The sequence below is a fragment of the Brugia malayi genome (genome assembly GCF_000002995.4).
Source record: "Brugia malayi strain FR3 genome assembly, contig: Bm_v4_ChrX_scaffold_001, whole genome shotgun sequence".
NCBI lineage: Eukaryota > Metazoa > Nematoda > Chromadorea > Rhabditida > Onchocercidae > Brugia > Brugia malayi.
Genome location: NW_025062479.1, coordinates 4,844,863 through 4,857,079, shown reverse-complemented (window position 1 = coordinate 4,857,079; position 12,217 = coordinate 4,844,863). Strand labels below are relative to the sequence as shown.

Below are 12,217 nucleotides of genomic sequence, written 5' to 3'. Positions count from 1 at the left end.
ATGCTGTTCCAGAGCCTAACATTATGTTGCCGGTCCTCTCCGCCTCTTTGTTAAATCTTATTTGTTGAAATTTGCTTCTGGTAAGCTAACATAAGGAAGCACTGAGTTTCTCCATAATTCTTTAGCTAGTAATCCAAACCACACGTCATCATATTGCTTCCCAGCAGATGCGTCAAATTTTGTCGCTTTCTACATCTTTTCAACAAGTAAATCTGGTTTAATCTCCAGTTATTTAAGCAAGCTTTTCATTAGCTGCACCATTATAATCTTTGCTGCTCGTTTTTTAATTTTTAACCTGTTTCCAAAATGCAAAATGGTACTATTTCCGTTAATTTTTAGAAGGCTGATATCAACTGCCAAATAAATTTAAATATTTCGCAATTCCTCATCTTTTTTCTGAAATTAATATCGGCTTTACCTGGTGACTCAAGAAATTCAGTGGTTTCCAAATTTTGTCATCAAGAAAGGGGAACAATCCATTCTGCTTTCTTTAGGCCCATTAGCTATTTGAATTATAGCTATGGAATGACTTGTAACTACTTGACATTTCACTCTTAACCCATTGTTTAATGTAAAATCTTTCAACTTGCTTTGTCGTGAAGGAAATTATCTGTAATTCTGCTTTTTAGCTTAATGTAACTCACGTCGCCAATATAGTTGAATAACTTATGAATAGTAATCTAAATGATCATTTAAAGCTGAAACAGCGTCAGTCAGAAAATGTTTTTCTTCATGCAGTTCCTTAGAAGCAAATTTCTAGTTCTGTAAACTCGACGTTAAAAAAAAATCTCGTTTTGTCTGATCATAGAACTAATCAAGTCTGTGAATAATTTCTTTTTATTTCAACAATCTGAACTTTATCCACTCCACTTAAATTTCAGTCTACTTATCATTATATCATAATATCTCTATTGAACTACAGAAAGTTTCATCACTGATGAAATTCGTTCCTATTTGATCTCAGTGCATTCCTACAAAGCAAATTATTTCCAATTAAATTAATGATAATTATATTTACTTTCAACATTACCATATTGAAAAATCAACCGGCCTTCTCTTATTAAATAGGAAATTTTATGTACTGCAAATTCAAATCAAGGCCATGCTATATTTCAAGCAGGAATCAGTTCCATGTCTTAATTAAGAAAAAAGCAATCGTCACATACTGTTTCTGTTTACGATGCATTTTTAAAATTAAAACTTATCCGAAAAAAATGAACATTTCAGTGAACGACTTACTTGTTAGCATCGTTAGTCTTAAACCAGAACAATAAGTATTGTCTGACGATGATGTAAGTGCATGAGCGAAGGCCTCGTTTTCTAATATTACAGCCTGAAAATAACTTCTCCTTTCTTTCCTAAGTTTTCAACAATCTGAATTTGTGCATTGCTAACGCTTTGTTTTGCCTCACAAACTTCAATCGAATACTGGCCATGCCTTAACTCTCACTTGCAATTAATTCCCAATATTCCACATTTCTTCTGACTCTCTGATTCGTTGCTCAGCAGAAAACAAAAAAACAAGTTTTGGATTGATTTCTTCTATTCCAATGTTTGTTTAATAAATTTATTATTTATCTATTTGTATTTATGTATTATTACCAATTATTATTATTATTATCAATTATTATTATCATTAATACCAATTATTATTATTTTTATTATTATTATTACCAATTATTGTTATTTATTTATTGCTGCTGCTTTAGTAGCTTTTTAGTTAATAGTTTTTAAAGTGAATTTCTAAGATAAATTAGATTGTATAAAACTTTTAAAATAGGTAGCAAATAGGAAACGGACATATATTATTTTATCTCATGAAGAACATTTTTTTTTTTCTAATTTGTAAGGTTAATTAGGAGTCAATCGAATGTAAATGAAATCAGGCATTTATTTCTTAGAAGTCGCTGCCTTTGGATCGCTACCTTTGGATTTCATTTTAACTTGAATCAGTTGGACGGTCTTCTATGGTGTTAAAAAAATGGATGACTTATATACATTTCATACCTTAAAAGAAGCTGAGAACTTCTATTACCACTCATATCAAAATTTTGAACGATCTCAATATTCATAATTTTCAGAAGAATTCAACTAGAACGACCTGCTCATGAAATTTATATGCAGACCATCACTTATTATATATACAGCAAAAATTTTTTCCTTAAAAATAGTTTTATCTGGAGCCTTTGAAATGAGTTATGCATTCTGGAGCAAAATCTGAAGAATATTTCTCAATTTTTATAGGAATGAAACAGTTGAGAAATGAGTACGAATGTTGTGTTCATTTAACAAATAAAAATTTTACTTTATTTGTTTTGGAAGTATGAAAACTGGAAGTAAAACTGAATCTCGAACTGAAAAATATTCGTTTATGTTACTCCCTGCAAAAACGCACCTTTAGGAGGAGAAATTGGTTTTTCTTTTTTTTAGAAAGAGAAAAAAAAACCCATAGTTGATATTCTAAGCTAGAGACTTTGCTTATTTCAAAGAATTAGTCAATTAAGAGTGATTTAGGCGTTCAGTTTATAACCACCGATGGATCTACAATGAAAGGCAGCGAATTTCCCATGAAACGATAAATCTAGTCTTTTCCTTGTTGAGACTTTGTCTTGTTTGTTGTTCCGTCTTAAAATTTCTTGCTTAATTCAAAAAAAAAAAAAATATTAAAAACATCTGTTCTGCTTTTTAGTGAAAGGCAACAGCAAGCATTTTTTTACCGGAATACTTAATTACAATTTTCAAGCTAAAAACTTGGTGAAAAAAATTTTTAAATTAGGAAAAAGATAACTGAATTTGGGGAATGAAAAGACACATTGATGTCCAGACTAGAAAATATGCTTTAATTTTGAAAACTTTCAAAGTTAGGAATTTTAAATTTAAACCTTAGGAATTACTGGTTACGTCCGCAAATGTTACAACGAAATTGGCATTTAAGAAAATCCCATTAAGAAGGATGACTTACGGTTTGGAAAAGTTTTGGATCTTCACATTTGAGGATTACATGAAAACAGTTTAGTAAAACTTTTTTTAAACTAAATAGCCGGCAATAAATTTTGTTGGGACAAAAATTTTTTTACCGGAATACTTAATTGCAGCTTTCAAGTTAGAAAATCGATTTAAAATTAATTTTTAAATACTTGTACTCTAAATTTGCAATCAAATTTTATCTTTTTGGTCGCTCTATCCTGTTTTTAAACAGTTGTGTAGCGACAATATCAGTGACCGGCATGATTACGCTATCTATTCTTTGGTGTTCGCTTTTTCAATTTATTGCTTTCAGCCGTACACTCGGTTTGTTCATTTTTCAAATTACAATAATACAGCAAAAGAATATTTTACTTTGTAGCAATAAGTAAAATGATTAAGAGCTTAGATTAATATAAGTGTAAACTGGTCTTTCGGAATTTGAAATGATGAGCGATAGTTTTGATCTTTTATAGGAGAAATATGTGTGATCATTTTTTGGATGAATATATATATAGAATTTTAGAATTATATAGAATATATATTAGTAATTATGCATAGACACAGCATAAGTTTAGTTTTATAATGTTATATTAATACTTAAGATGTTGAACCTCTGATAATCAAAGCTAATGGTTAGCTGTCATTTATGTTCACGTCTTCTTTTAAGCTGAATAAATTTTAGGTCCACCAAAACTAGATCCAGAAAATGGTGGAGAAGTATGGTTTCAAGTGAATTCGACCGGTATCGCACGTGGTAAATTTATTCTTCCGTGCTATGCCACTGGTAATCCAGAAACGTCAGTTTAAAGTTTCCTTTAGTATAAAACCTTCATAAAATCTTGAAAATTCCAAAGTTTCTGATTCTTTAACTCGAAGAATTATTCCTTTGTTTTTGAAGAAATTTCCTAGATAATGCTCATTAATGGCTTCTTAAAACTTGGCTTACTTTATTTTTTTCCAAATTGGACCTGAAATGGCTATAAATGATATATATGAAATTAGTCGTATTTGATGTTTTAAACGATTCCCTAATATGAGGGAAAAACAGTTCTTCACAACAATAATTTCATCTCAAATCCATGAAATAACAGAAAACTTAACAGTTCCATTGTATCTAATAAAATTAATCCGTCGGAATAAGCAATTTAAAAGGAAGTGGCTTCACATAGTTTTCAGTCGTATATCAAAAATTTTTTATTTAAAATCTAAAGTGATTTTGGTCATTTATGATGAAATTTTGGATTCAATAAAAATAAGGGTATTGCTTGCTGATCATTCCCAAATTCGTAATTTTTTAATTTATTGCTTTTCCAGATATGAGTGGTTTAAGGATGGAGAAAAACTAAAAGTTGATGGTGATAGGATTGCGTGGGAAAAACAATTCCAAAGCGGTACCATAATAATCAATGACGCTCGAGATGGAGATCAAGGTTATTATCAGTGTCACGCCTCCAATATTTTTGGGATTGCTGTTTCCAATAAATTTCACGTGCAAATTGGAGGTAACTGCTTGGAGGTACATTAGAGATGATTTAAATAATCGGAGAGTACAATTTTCTGATATTTCGTTTCTGTAAATTATTTTTATAAGACTTAGTGTTTTCATAATAGTGTGCATAATTTTTGTGCTTTGGATGATTTAAAAAAGATATAATTTATAGCTTTCCGATCAAAATTTCTTTCTGAATTTTTAAACGTTCATATATTCAAAACTCCAACAAATTTAGTTCTTGATCATTTTGTGCCCCGAGGTGTGCGTCGATTGATAGTAGACGAAGGACAAAGCTTAAGTATTCGATGTGATATTCCGTATGGGGTGCCAAAACCATCTGTTTTTTGGCTTTATCGCGATACACAACGAACAAATATGATCGAAACTATTCGATACAAACATATTGCTGTCGATACCGAAGGTTTGTTTATAACTTCATTTTCACTTTCTAAAATTACAATCAAAGTTGTTACCTCTTTTTTTTTTGTTGAAGACTTTTTTCTTTCAATACTTAGTGCTTTTCTTTTTTTTTTTTTTGATTTTTAATTTGTGTCACCATTTTTGTAGGTACCCTTCATTTCACAGCGGTTAAAAAACATGACGGGCGGCAAAATTTAATTTACCAATGCGCAGTGACTTCTCCTGTACTGCGTGGGGAATATCGTGCAGGCAACGAATTCCAACTTATTGTCAATCCTGCTAAAAGTATTTCTGATTTGCATATTTTAAGTTGGTAGTTTCAAATATTTAAATTTTCATCTATCTAGATATATTTTTGAACACAAAAAGTCATTTTGTAGAAAACAATGGAACGGCTATACATAAGCTGTGGTTTAGTCCAGAAAAAGTATCTGTCAAAGTAGGAACCAAACTCAAACTGATGTGCATCTTCGGTGGAAGGTGAATTTCTTACAACTTATTATTGCTCATTGTCATCTGATTTCATTTTTTTTTTTTAAATAAAACTTGCTCCAAGCACGTTTAAATCATTGTTATTTGTATAAAACAGCAAAGTGTTGTTAAATTGCAATGAATTCAGGCCACTACCGAACATAACGTGGAGTAAATTAAATGATGATTTGCCGCTTGCTCGCTTAAAAGATTTTAAATCACAAGAAGCTGACTACGGTAAAGCTCTGATCATCGAAAATGTTCGTTCAGAAGATGCGGGGATATATGAATGTCGATCACAGCATCTATTTCATCAGATGCATGTTACTACCAATGGTAATTACCTAAAATACTAAATCAGCATCTTAAAATTGTTGAAATTCAATCAAATCGAAGGATTTTCAAGAGTCTTATTCATCAATCAAAAAATTGTAATAAAATAATTAAACAACTGGACTGATCAGATGTGTCCCTTTTTCTTAAACCTTTATTTAAATCTAGGATTAAGATTATATCTGAAATTTATTTCAGCAGCTCCATTTTGGATAGATAAACCACCGGAAGACATTGACGAACCGGAAGGAAGTAGCGCTGAAATCCATTGCACAATATCGGGCATCCCAACACCCATCATTCAGTGGTTCATCAATGGTGTACCTTTACATGGTCTGATTTGATGTTTTAATGTACTTCAATATTTTTTGAAAAGAGATTTCATAGGAACTATTGACCAGTCCTTAAAAAAAAAAAAAAAAAAAAAAAAAATGTACATAATACTTCGAGTTTCTGTTAAAATGATTTTACAAGGTGTGAAAAATCTTATTTACTTGCATTTTACTATTTGTGGAAGAATTATCTTTTCTAGAAGGTTAGTATTTAGTATTAATTATTGTGATGTATAACAATCGAATTGTTTGTTACTGCTCCACACATCTCAGATTCTGATAATGTTGTGCGATTTTAGATTATTCACTCTTTCTAGTTTAACTTGGATTTGACTTCAGTTTTGTGACTTAATCATCAGTTGTAATAGTTGCTATAGAGTTGGCAGACAATGATCGACGTATGATTTTAAATAGTGGTCAGATATTACGAATCGTAAACTTGGATCATGATGTTGATACAGCCGTATATCAGTGCAATGCATCGAATCCGTTTGGATACGTTTTTGGAAATGCTTTCGTGAATGTGCGCGGTAATACGACTGAATTGTTATGACATTCGCTTGCTTCAAATCGTAACTTTATCCTATTCAAATCTGAAACAACTCATTCCATTCTGCCATATATTTCGAACATGGAAGATTTTTTCTTTTTGCTTGATAAAAAATACTTCGCGTAATTTCTATACTTTCTGATTATGGGTAAGACTGACGTGAAGCTATCATTTTAAACTCTACCATTGTGAATTAAAGGCGCTGAACAACACAGACGGGATTCTCATTTATTGATTTGACAAATATCTACCTAACTTAAAAATTTATAACCTAGGAGAATTTTATAAAATCCAAATTGAAACCAGATTTGAATTGGTTGTAGCTTATGCTCCATATTTCAAAATGCCAAGTCACCGTATCTGGAATGTGGTGCGTAAATCAACCGTAGAGATGTCGTGCGATGTTGAAGCAGCACCGAAAGCAGTGGTCAAATGGGTAGACACTAATGATCATTCCATTGCTGTTGTTCTCGAAAAAATCAATGTTAGTCTGCTTACATTATTAATTCTAACACAAAATTTGGCGATATCTTCTGTAGAAAGTGATGCAAAAGTTTTCATAATCTTTTAAATTTTTAAATCTCTCAATATTTCCGCCTTCTGGTGCTGTGTCATTCATGAAAGTACACAATAATTTATGCGATAATAGTTCCGACAGTATTCCTGCAGACATAAATATCCAAATAACCTGAAACTGCTACTTAAAATTAATTGATGCTCAGATGATTTGAATTTTTCTTACGATTAAGTAGCAGTCATTGAAATCCATATTTCTTTCCAGATTTTCCCCAATCACACATTGCGCATATCGCAAGTAAATTCGGCTGATGAAGGCCTTTACTATTGCAATGTATCGAACAAGTATGGTATCAATCGAGCTGTTAATCAACTACAAGTTTTCAGTAAAGTTTTTCCTAACTAGTATTAAGCCTAATTATTAAAAAGCATTGATCAAACATTTTTTCCTTTTTTCTCTTCAATTAGTGCTTTATTTGCTGTTTATTTATTAGATCCAACACATTTTATTCGTGTACCAAGTCCAAAGAAGTCAATATTGGAAGCGCATGAGTCAGTGGAATATGTGTGTGAAGCAGTTTGTGATCCACGGCTTACGATTGAATATTCTTGGACCCATAATGGAATACCAATTAATGATTCTGTCCACTTCAAGTGTGTTCTTTCTGACAAGTTTTTGAAGTGTTTTGTTGATATAATTTCGGAAAAGTTTATTTCTGGATCCATGATAATCTTTTCTATTCTCATTAACTTTTGTTTTTTATTTTCCATTTTTGATTATTCAACCTACTGAGTTCTGAGTAGAACGAAAATTTGAAATACATTAAGTTTAAAAAATTTCAGGCTATTAAACAATTCTCTGTTAATCGTTAATGCTCGTGGCTTTCATTCAGGAACCATTGATTGTATTGTTCTTACCGATGTTGACGTCAAGATTTCAGGAATTGAATTAACTGTGCTTGGTGCTGATTTATTTTCACCTTCCCTCATTTTGTATATTTTTTTGAAAAGTTTTCAAAAAAAAAAATTGTTTTAGAAAGTATTATTTTGCTGGAAAAGAAAACGGCAAAACTTGCCAAAACAAAAAACTGTGTATGTGAAAAAGTAAAAAAATAAAAATTTTTAAAATCCTTCTTGAATACTTGAAAATTCTACTTATTTCTTATAACTTTTTCTGTATTATAGATAGGATAGATCAAACATTTGTTCACATTTCAGTTTAATTATCCAAATTTACAGATGTGCCTGCTGCTCCAATAATAACAGGAATAAACTGCAACGAGCGAAGAGCGATGTTAAGGTGGCGTCGACCAGATGACCACGGTGACCAAATCAAACAGTTTCTCATTCAAATGCATACTGAATTTGAAGAAGTGTGTTCCGTTCGAAATAAAATTCCGTCTAGAATTCTTCATTTTCTGAAGAAAGCCATGTTTTCAACTTCAGGGATTGTGGCAAACTGTTGTGGAGGAAGAAAATACTGCTGCCGATTTTTATCAGGCTGATATTGCACTTTCACCGTGGGTCAGGATTTAAAATTTTTACTTTGAGGCAAAATACAAATTAAAAATAATTTCTTGACTGTAGATTTATAGACGAACAATTGTATTTTAGGTAAATTATACATTTCGTATAATAGCTCGGAATTCACGTGGTGAAAGTGAACCCGGCTTCAAAGAAGGCATAGTGTGTTCCACGAAAGCTTACTATCCATTTACAAATCCAAAGGATGTCCGAGCCGAAGGCAGTGAACCAAACAATATGATTATCGAATGGAAGCCTATGGATAAATATGATTGGAACGGACCAGGATTACAGTACATCGTCCGTTATAAGTTTAATAAACCAGGGGAAGCTTGGACAGAAATACGAATTGAAGATCCTTTAGCCGTAAGTGGTTTTTTGAATATTATTTGTTTAGTCAAGGTGATTGCAAAGGAATCGCACATTTATTATAAGTTTTCAGAATTATACAGTTATTCGCGAACAGCCAACATTCAGAGAATATTTGATTCAAGTTGAATCTCTGAATAGTTTTGGTCGCGCAGTTGTGAAACCAACGAGTGTTAAAGGATATTCAGGAGAAGACAGTAAATTTTCTAGAATTTAAGTGCGGAAGTAAAGAATATTTTCGGGTTTTAGAACATTATTATAAGCATTATGTTTTTGCAGCACCACTGTTGTCGCCGATTGATTTCAGCGTGTCTGAATTCATAAATTGTACTGCTGTTCTTCTTATATGGAAACACGTGGATCGAGACAGTGTGCGTGGTCATTTCAAAGGTTATCTGGTAAAGTCATATTTTTTTAACACTATTAGAACAACGAATAGTCAAGATATGAGCAAGTCACAGTAACTTTCTCCTCTTAACATTTCTTTATTTTTTCGTTCCAGATTGACTATTGGGAAAATGAGAAGCCATTTGCTATAATGAATGCTGGAGCTGAAAAACATAAGAATGAGACGATTCTTTATGATCTAAAGCCTATGACAAACTATACGGCACGTATTAGAACAGCGAATAGTCGATACCTAAGTGAATCTCCATCAATAATCAAATTTACAACTCCTGAAGGAAGTAAGAAATATGGGATTCTCGACCGCTGATGTGATCTCAGTAAATCTGTTAATTAATATTATATATGTTTTAGTTCCATCCAAGGTACACAATATGAGAGTACGAGCAGTTGGAGCAAGAAGCTTGTATGTTACATGGGAACCACCGCGACAACCAAATGGATACGTCCGCGGCTATTTCATTACTTTTGAAAGTACGATATTTTTTCGACTCTTGAATTCCAGTATTGAACAATGGGAGTTATTTAGGCTTTCTTATCACTAATTGTAATACGTCTTCAACAATTTTTAAAGAAGCAGTGAAATAAATTTTAAGATTCCTCGACAGGCGTAAAAGAAGAAACATTTGTACTAAATCGACAACTTTATTATTTAAATGAAGAAGGTGAGCCAGACACTGGCTATAGGGTTTCTGTTTGGGCAGAAACGAAAGGTGGTGAAGGACCAAAAGTTGTTCGCCCAGTACGAACTTGGCCACTTCGAGGTATTTTATCATTCATTTTAGTAATGCAAAAATGTCGGGATTTTAGGTGATGGAAAAAATGGAATGCATAAAGACTGCTAGGATAATTTACTAAAATAAACTCTTCGTGCAAACGGGAAAAAAACATTTTTGTTATTGTTTTCATTATTTTGCTCTGTTCATCCTGAACTTCACGTATAAGGCTTATGGAACTTCCAGAACATTATATAATATTTGGTACATGTCAATTATTTCCTTCTTCAAAAAATGAAACCGATCTTTCCACACTATTCTTAGTTCTTAAGCATGTTTGCAGAACCGGATGTACCAAATTTCACCGTCGAAGCAATTTCGCCTACAACGGCTCGAGTTCAATGGTTGCCTTCGAATGGTTCCGAATGGGCTATGCCAGGGCCTATTTTTCTTGTCAATTATTCTATTGCCAGTAAGATTTCAATCTAAGAAAAAGTTGAGTGAATTTGAAACTTCCGTATTTGTTGTAATTATTGTAGGAATGGAGAATTCATTTCTCTTTAATTTTAGCAAAATTTAGACAGCAATAATTGGATAGAAAGTGAACAAATAAGTTTGCCTCGAACTGAAGTATGGTTAAGCGATCTAGAAGAAGACACACGATATAAAATGATTGGTATCGCTAAGGAAGGTCAAAGGCAGCGAGCATCCGAAATAATTACCATGCGAAGCCTAAGTCGAGCTACGATTACACACATTTCTCATGGTATGGATGCTTTTATACTTCTATAAATTTCGAGAGTCACTCGATTTTGAATGATATGTGCGTGCCGTGGAAAGAGATTTCACGTTGATGAGAATGTCTAGAGCGCCAATATGTGCCGTTTCTTCATATTCTAATTGTTCAGAAAAAGTGTGCTTGAATGTAAGGACTAAGTCTAACACAAAATCCGACCTGGAAGTCTAGTCGATATGCGAAGATAAAAGTGGCTGGTTAGTATTGCGACACTAGAACTTTTTGACTCTTTGATGCTACGAAAAGTCCTAAATGAAGTTGAAGTAATATCAAGAGATCTATTTACATGCACATTTGTGGTTTTTGCTACCGTCCAATGTAGTGAATGAGGAGACTGACTACTTTTGTTTCATTTAATATTTGCAGAAAGCTTGCAAAGTGCAGCCTGGTTCATCGCAGTAGTGAGTGCAATAATGTTTGCATTATTCACTGCATCAGTAATGTGTTGCTGCGAACGGCAACGAGATAGTAAATATTCCGTTAAACAGAAAGAATTGGAACAAGGCCATCATATCGATATCGAAGAGGACCAGTAAGTTCTTGAATTCTTTTAATAGTAGGAAATTTACAAAGAAATTTTACAAATGGAAAATATTTCCGTATTCTACATTTGCTTGTTTTTCACAGCTATCAATTCATTCCGTCTTTTAAGCATTTCCAGGAATTTTATGGAATACCTGTATGGATTCAAATGATTAACTATCATATTATCGCTTGTTCCATCTAATACCAATAAACCATATCTATATTACATCATTTGCCCCTAATTCATATACTGCCCGATTGATAAAATTCACACTCAACTATGTATGTCTCTTTCTCTATTTACATCACTACGCGGTTTTTATATTTTCAACAGTGAGTATGCATATGAACGATCCAACTAAAGTAATGTCACTCCTAATTTATTTCATTGCATTATTTGTTGGGAAATCAGAAATAAAACAGAACTGTTTTGAAGGGAATGGATTGGTTAATCGGTTGTTTCCATAAAACTGAGCACGATTTTTTGTTGATATCATTCGAAATTAAAAAACCCAACAGCATTTGAGCATTTTATTTCTGCCAGTTATCACTTCTGTTTTCCACTAAGCATTTAGGGAAGCACTAGCGCTATCTACCATCGATCACCCTTCTATGAGACGAGAACAACTCTTGATGATCAGTTCACGCCTTTAGAATTCCTTCTTTTCTCCGAAAGAATCACTGCCTTTCTGTTATATGCTCTATCTAGACTATACTTTTCTTGTTATCAATCTGTAATGAAGCATATGGCAATGAACAATAATTCTTTATTTAAATTGTACAGCACAATAAATGTGGTTT

At 32.4% G+C, this 12,217-nt stretch overlaps 1 protein-coding gene across 1 annotated transcript; it reads left to right on the top strand.

Moving 5' to 3' along the window:
* Window positions 1-3,227: 3,227 nt before the first annotated feature.
* Bma-lad-2 (Uncharacterized protein) lies at window positions 3,228-11,586 on the top strand (the record flags this gene model as incomplete). The annotated part of the gene is made up of 25 exons (XM_001899346.2): window positions 3,228-3,291; window positions 3,650-3,764; window positions 4,282-4,469; window positions 4,695-4,880; window positions 5,027-5,164; window positions 5,260-5,359; window positions 5,499-5,686; window positions 5,882-6,016; window positions 6,393-6,545; window positions 6,889-7,049; window positions 7,347-7,467; window positions 7,576-7,735; window positions 7,925-8,043; window positions 8,321-8,454; window positions 8,528-8,605; window positions 8,696-8,971; window positions 9,048-9,171; window positions 9,254-9,372; window positions 9,477-9,660; window positions 9,734-9,853; window positions 9,976-10,143; window positions 10,439-10,567; window positions 10,676-10,861; window positions 11,258-11,423; window positions 11,553-11,586. 25 exons carry the CDS (start codon window positions 3,228-3,230, stop codon window positions 11,584-11,586), a joined length of 3,546 nt encoding a protein of 1,181 aa, XP_001899381.2.
* Between the last annotated feature and the right edge of the window lie 631 nt (window positions 11,587-12,217).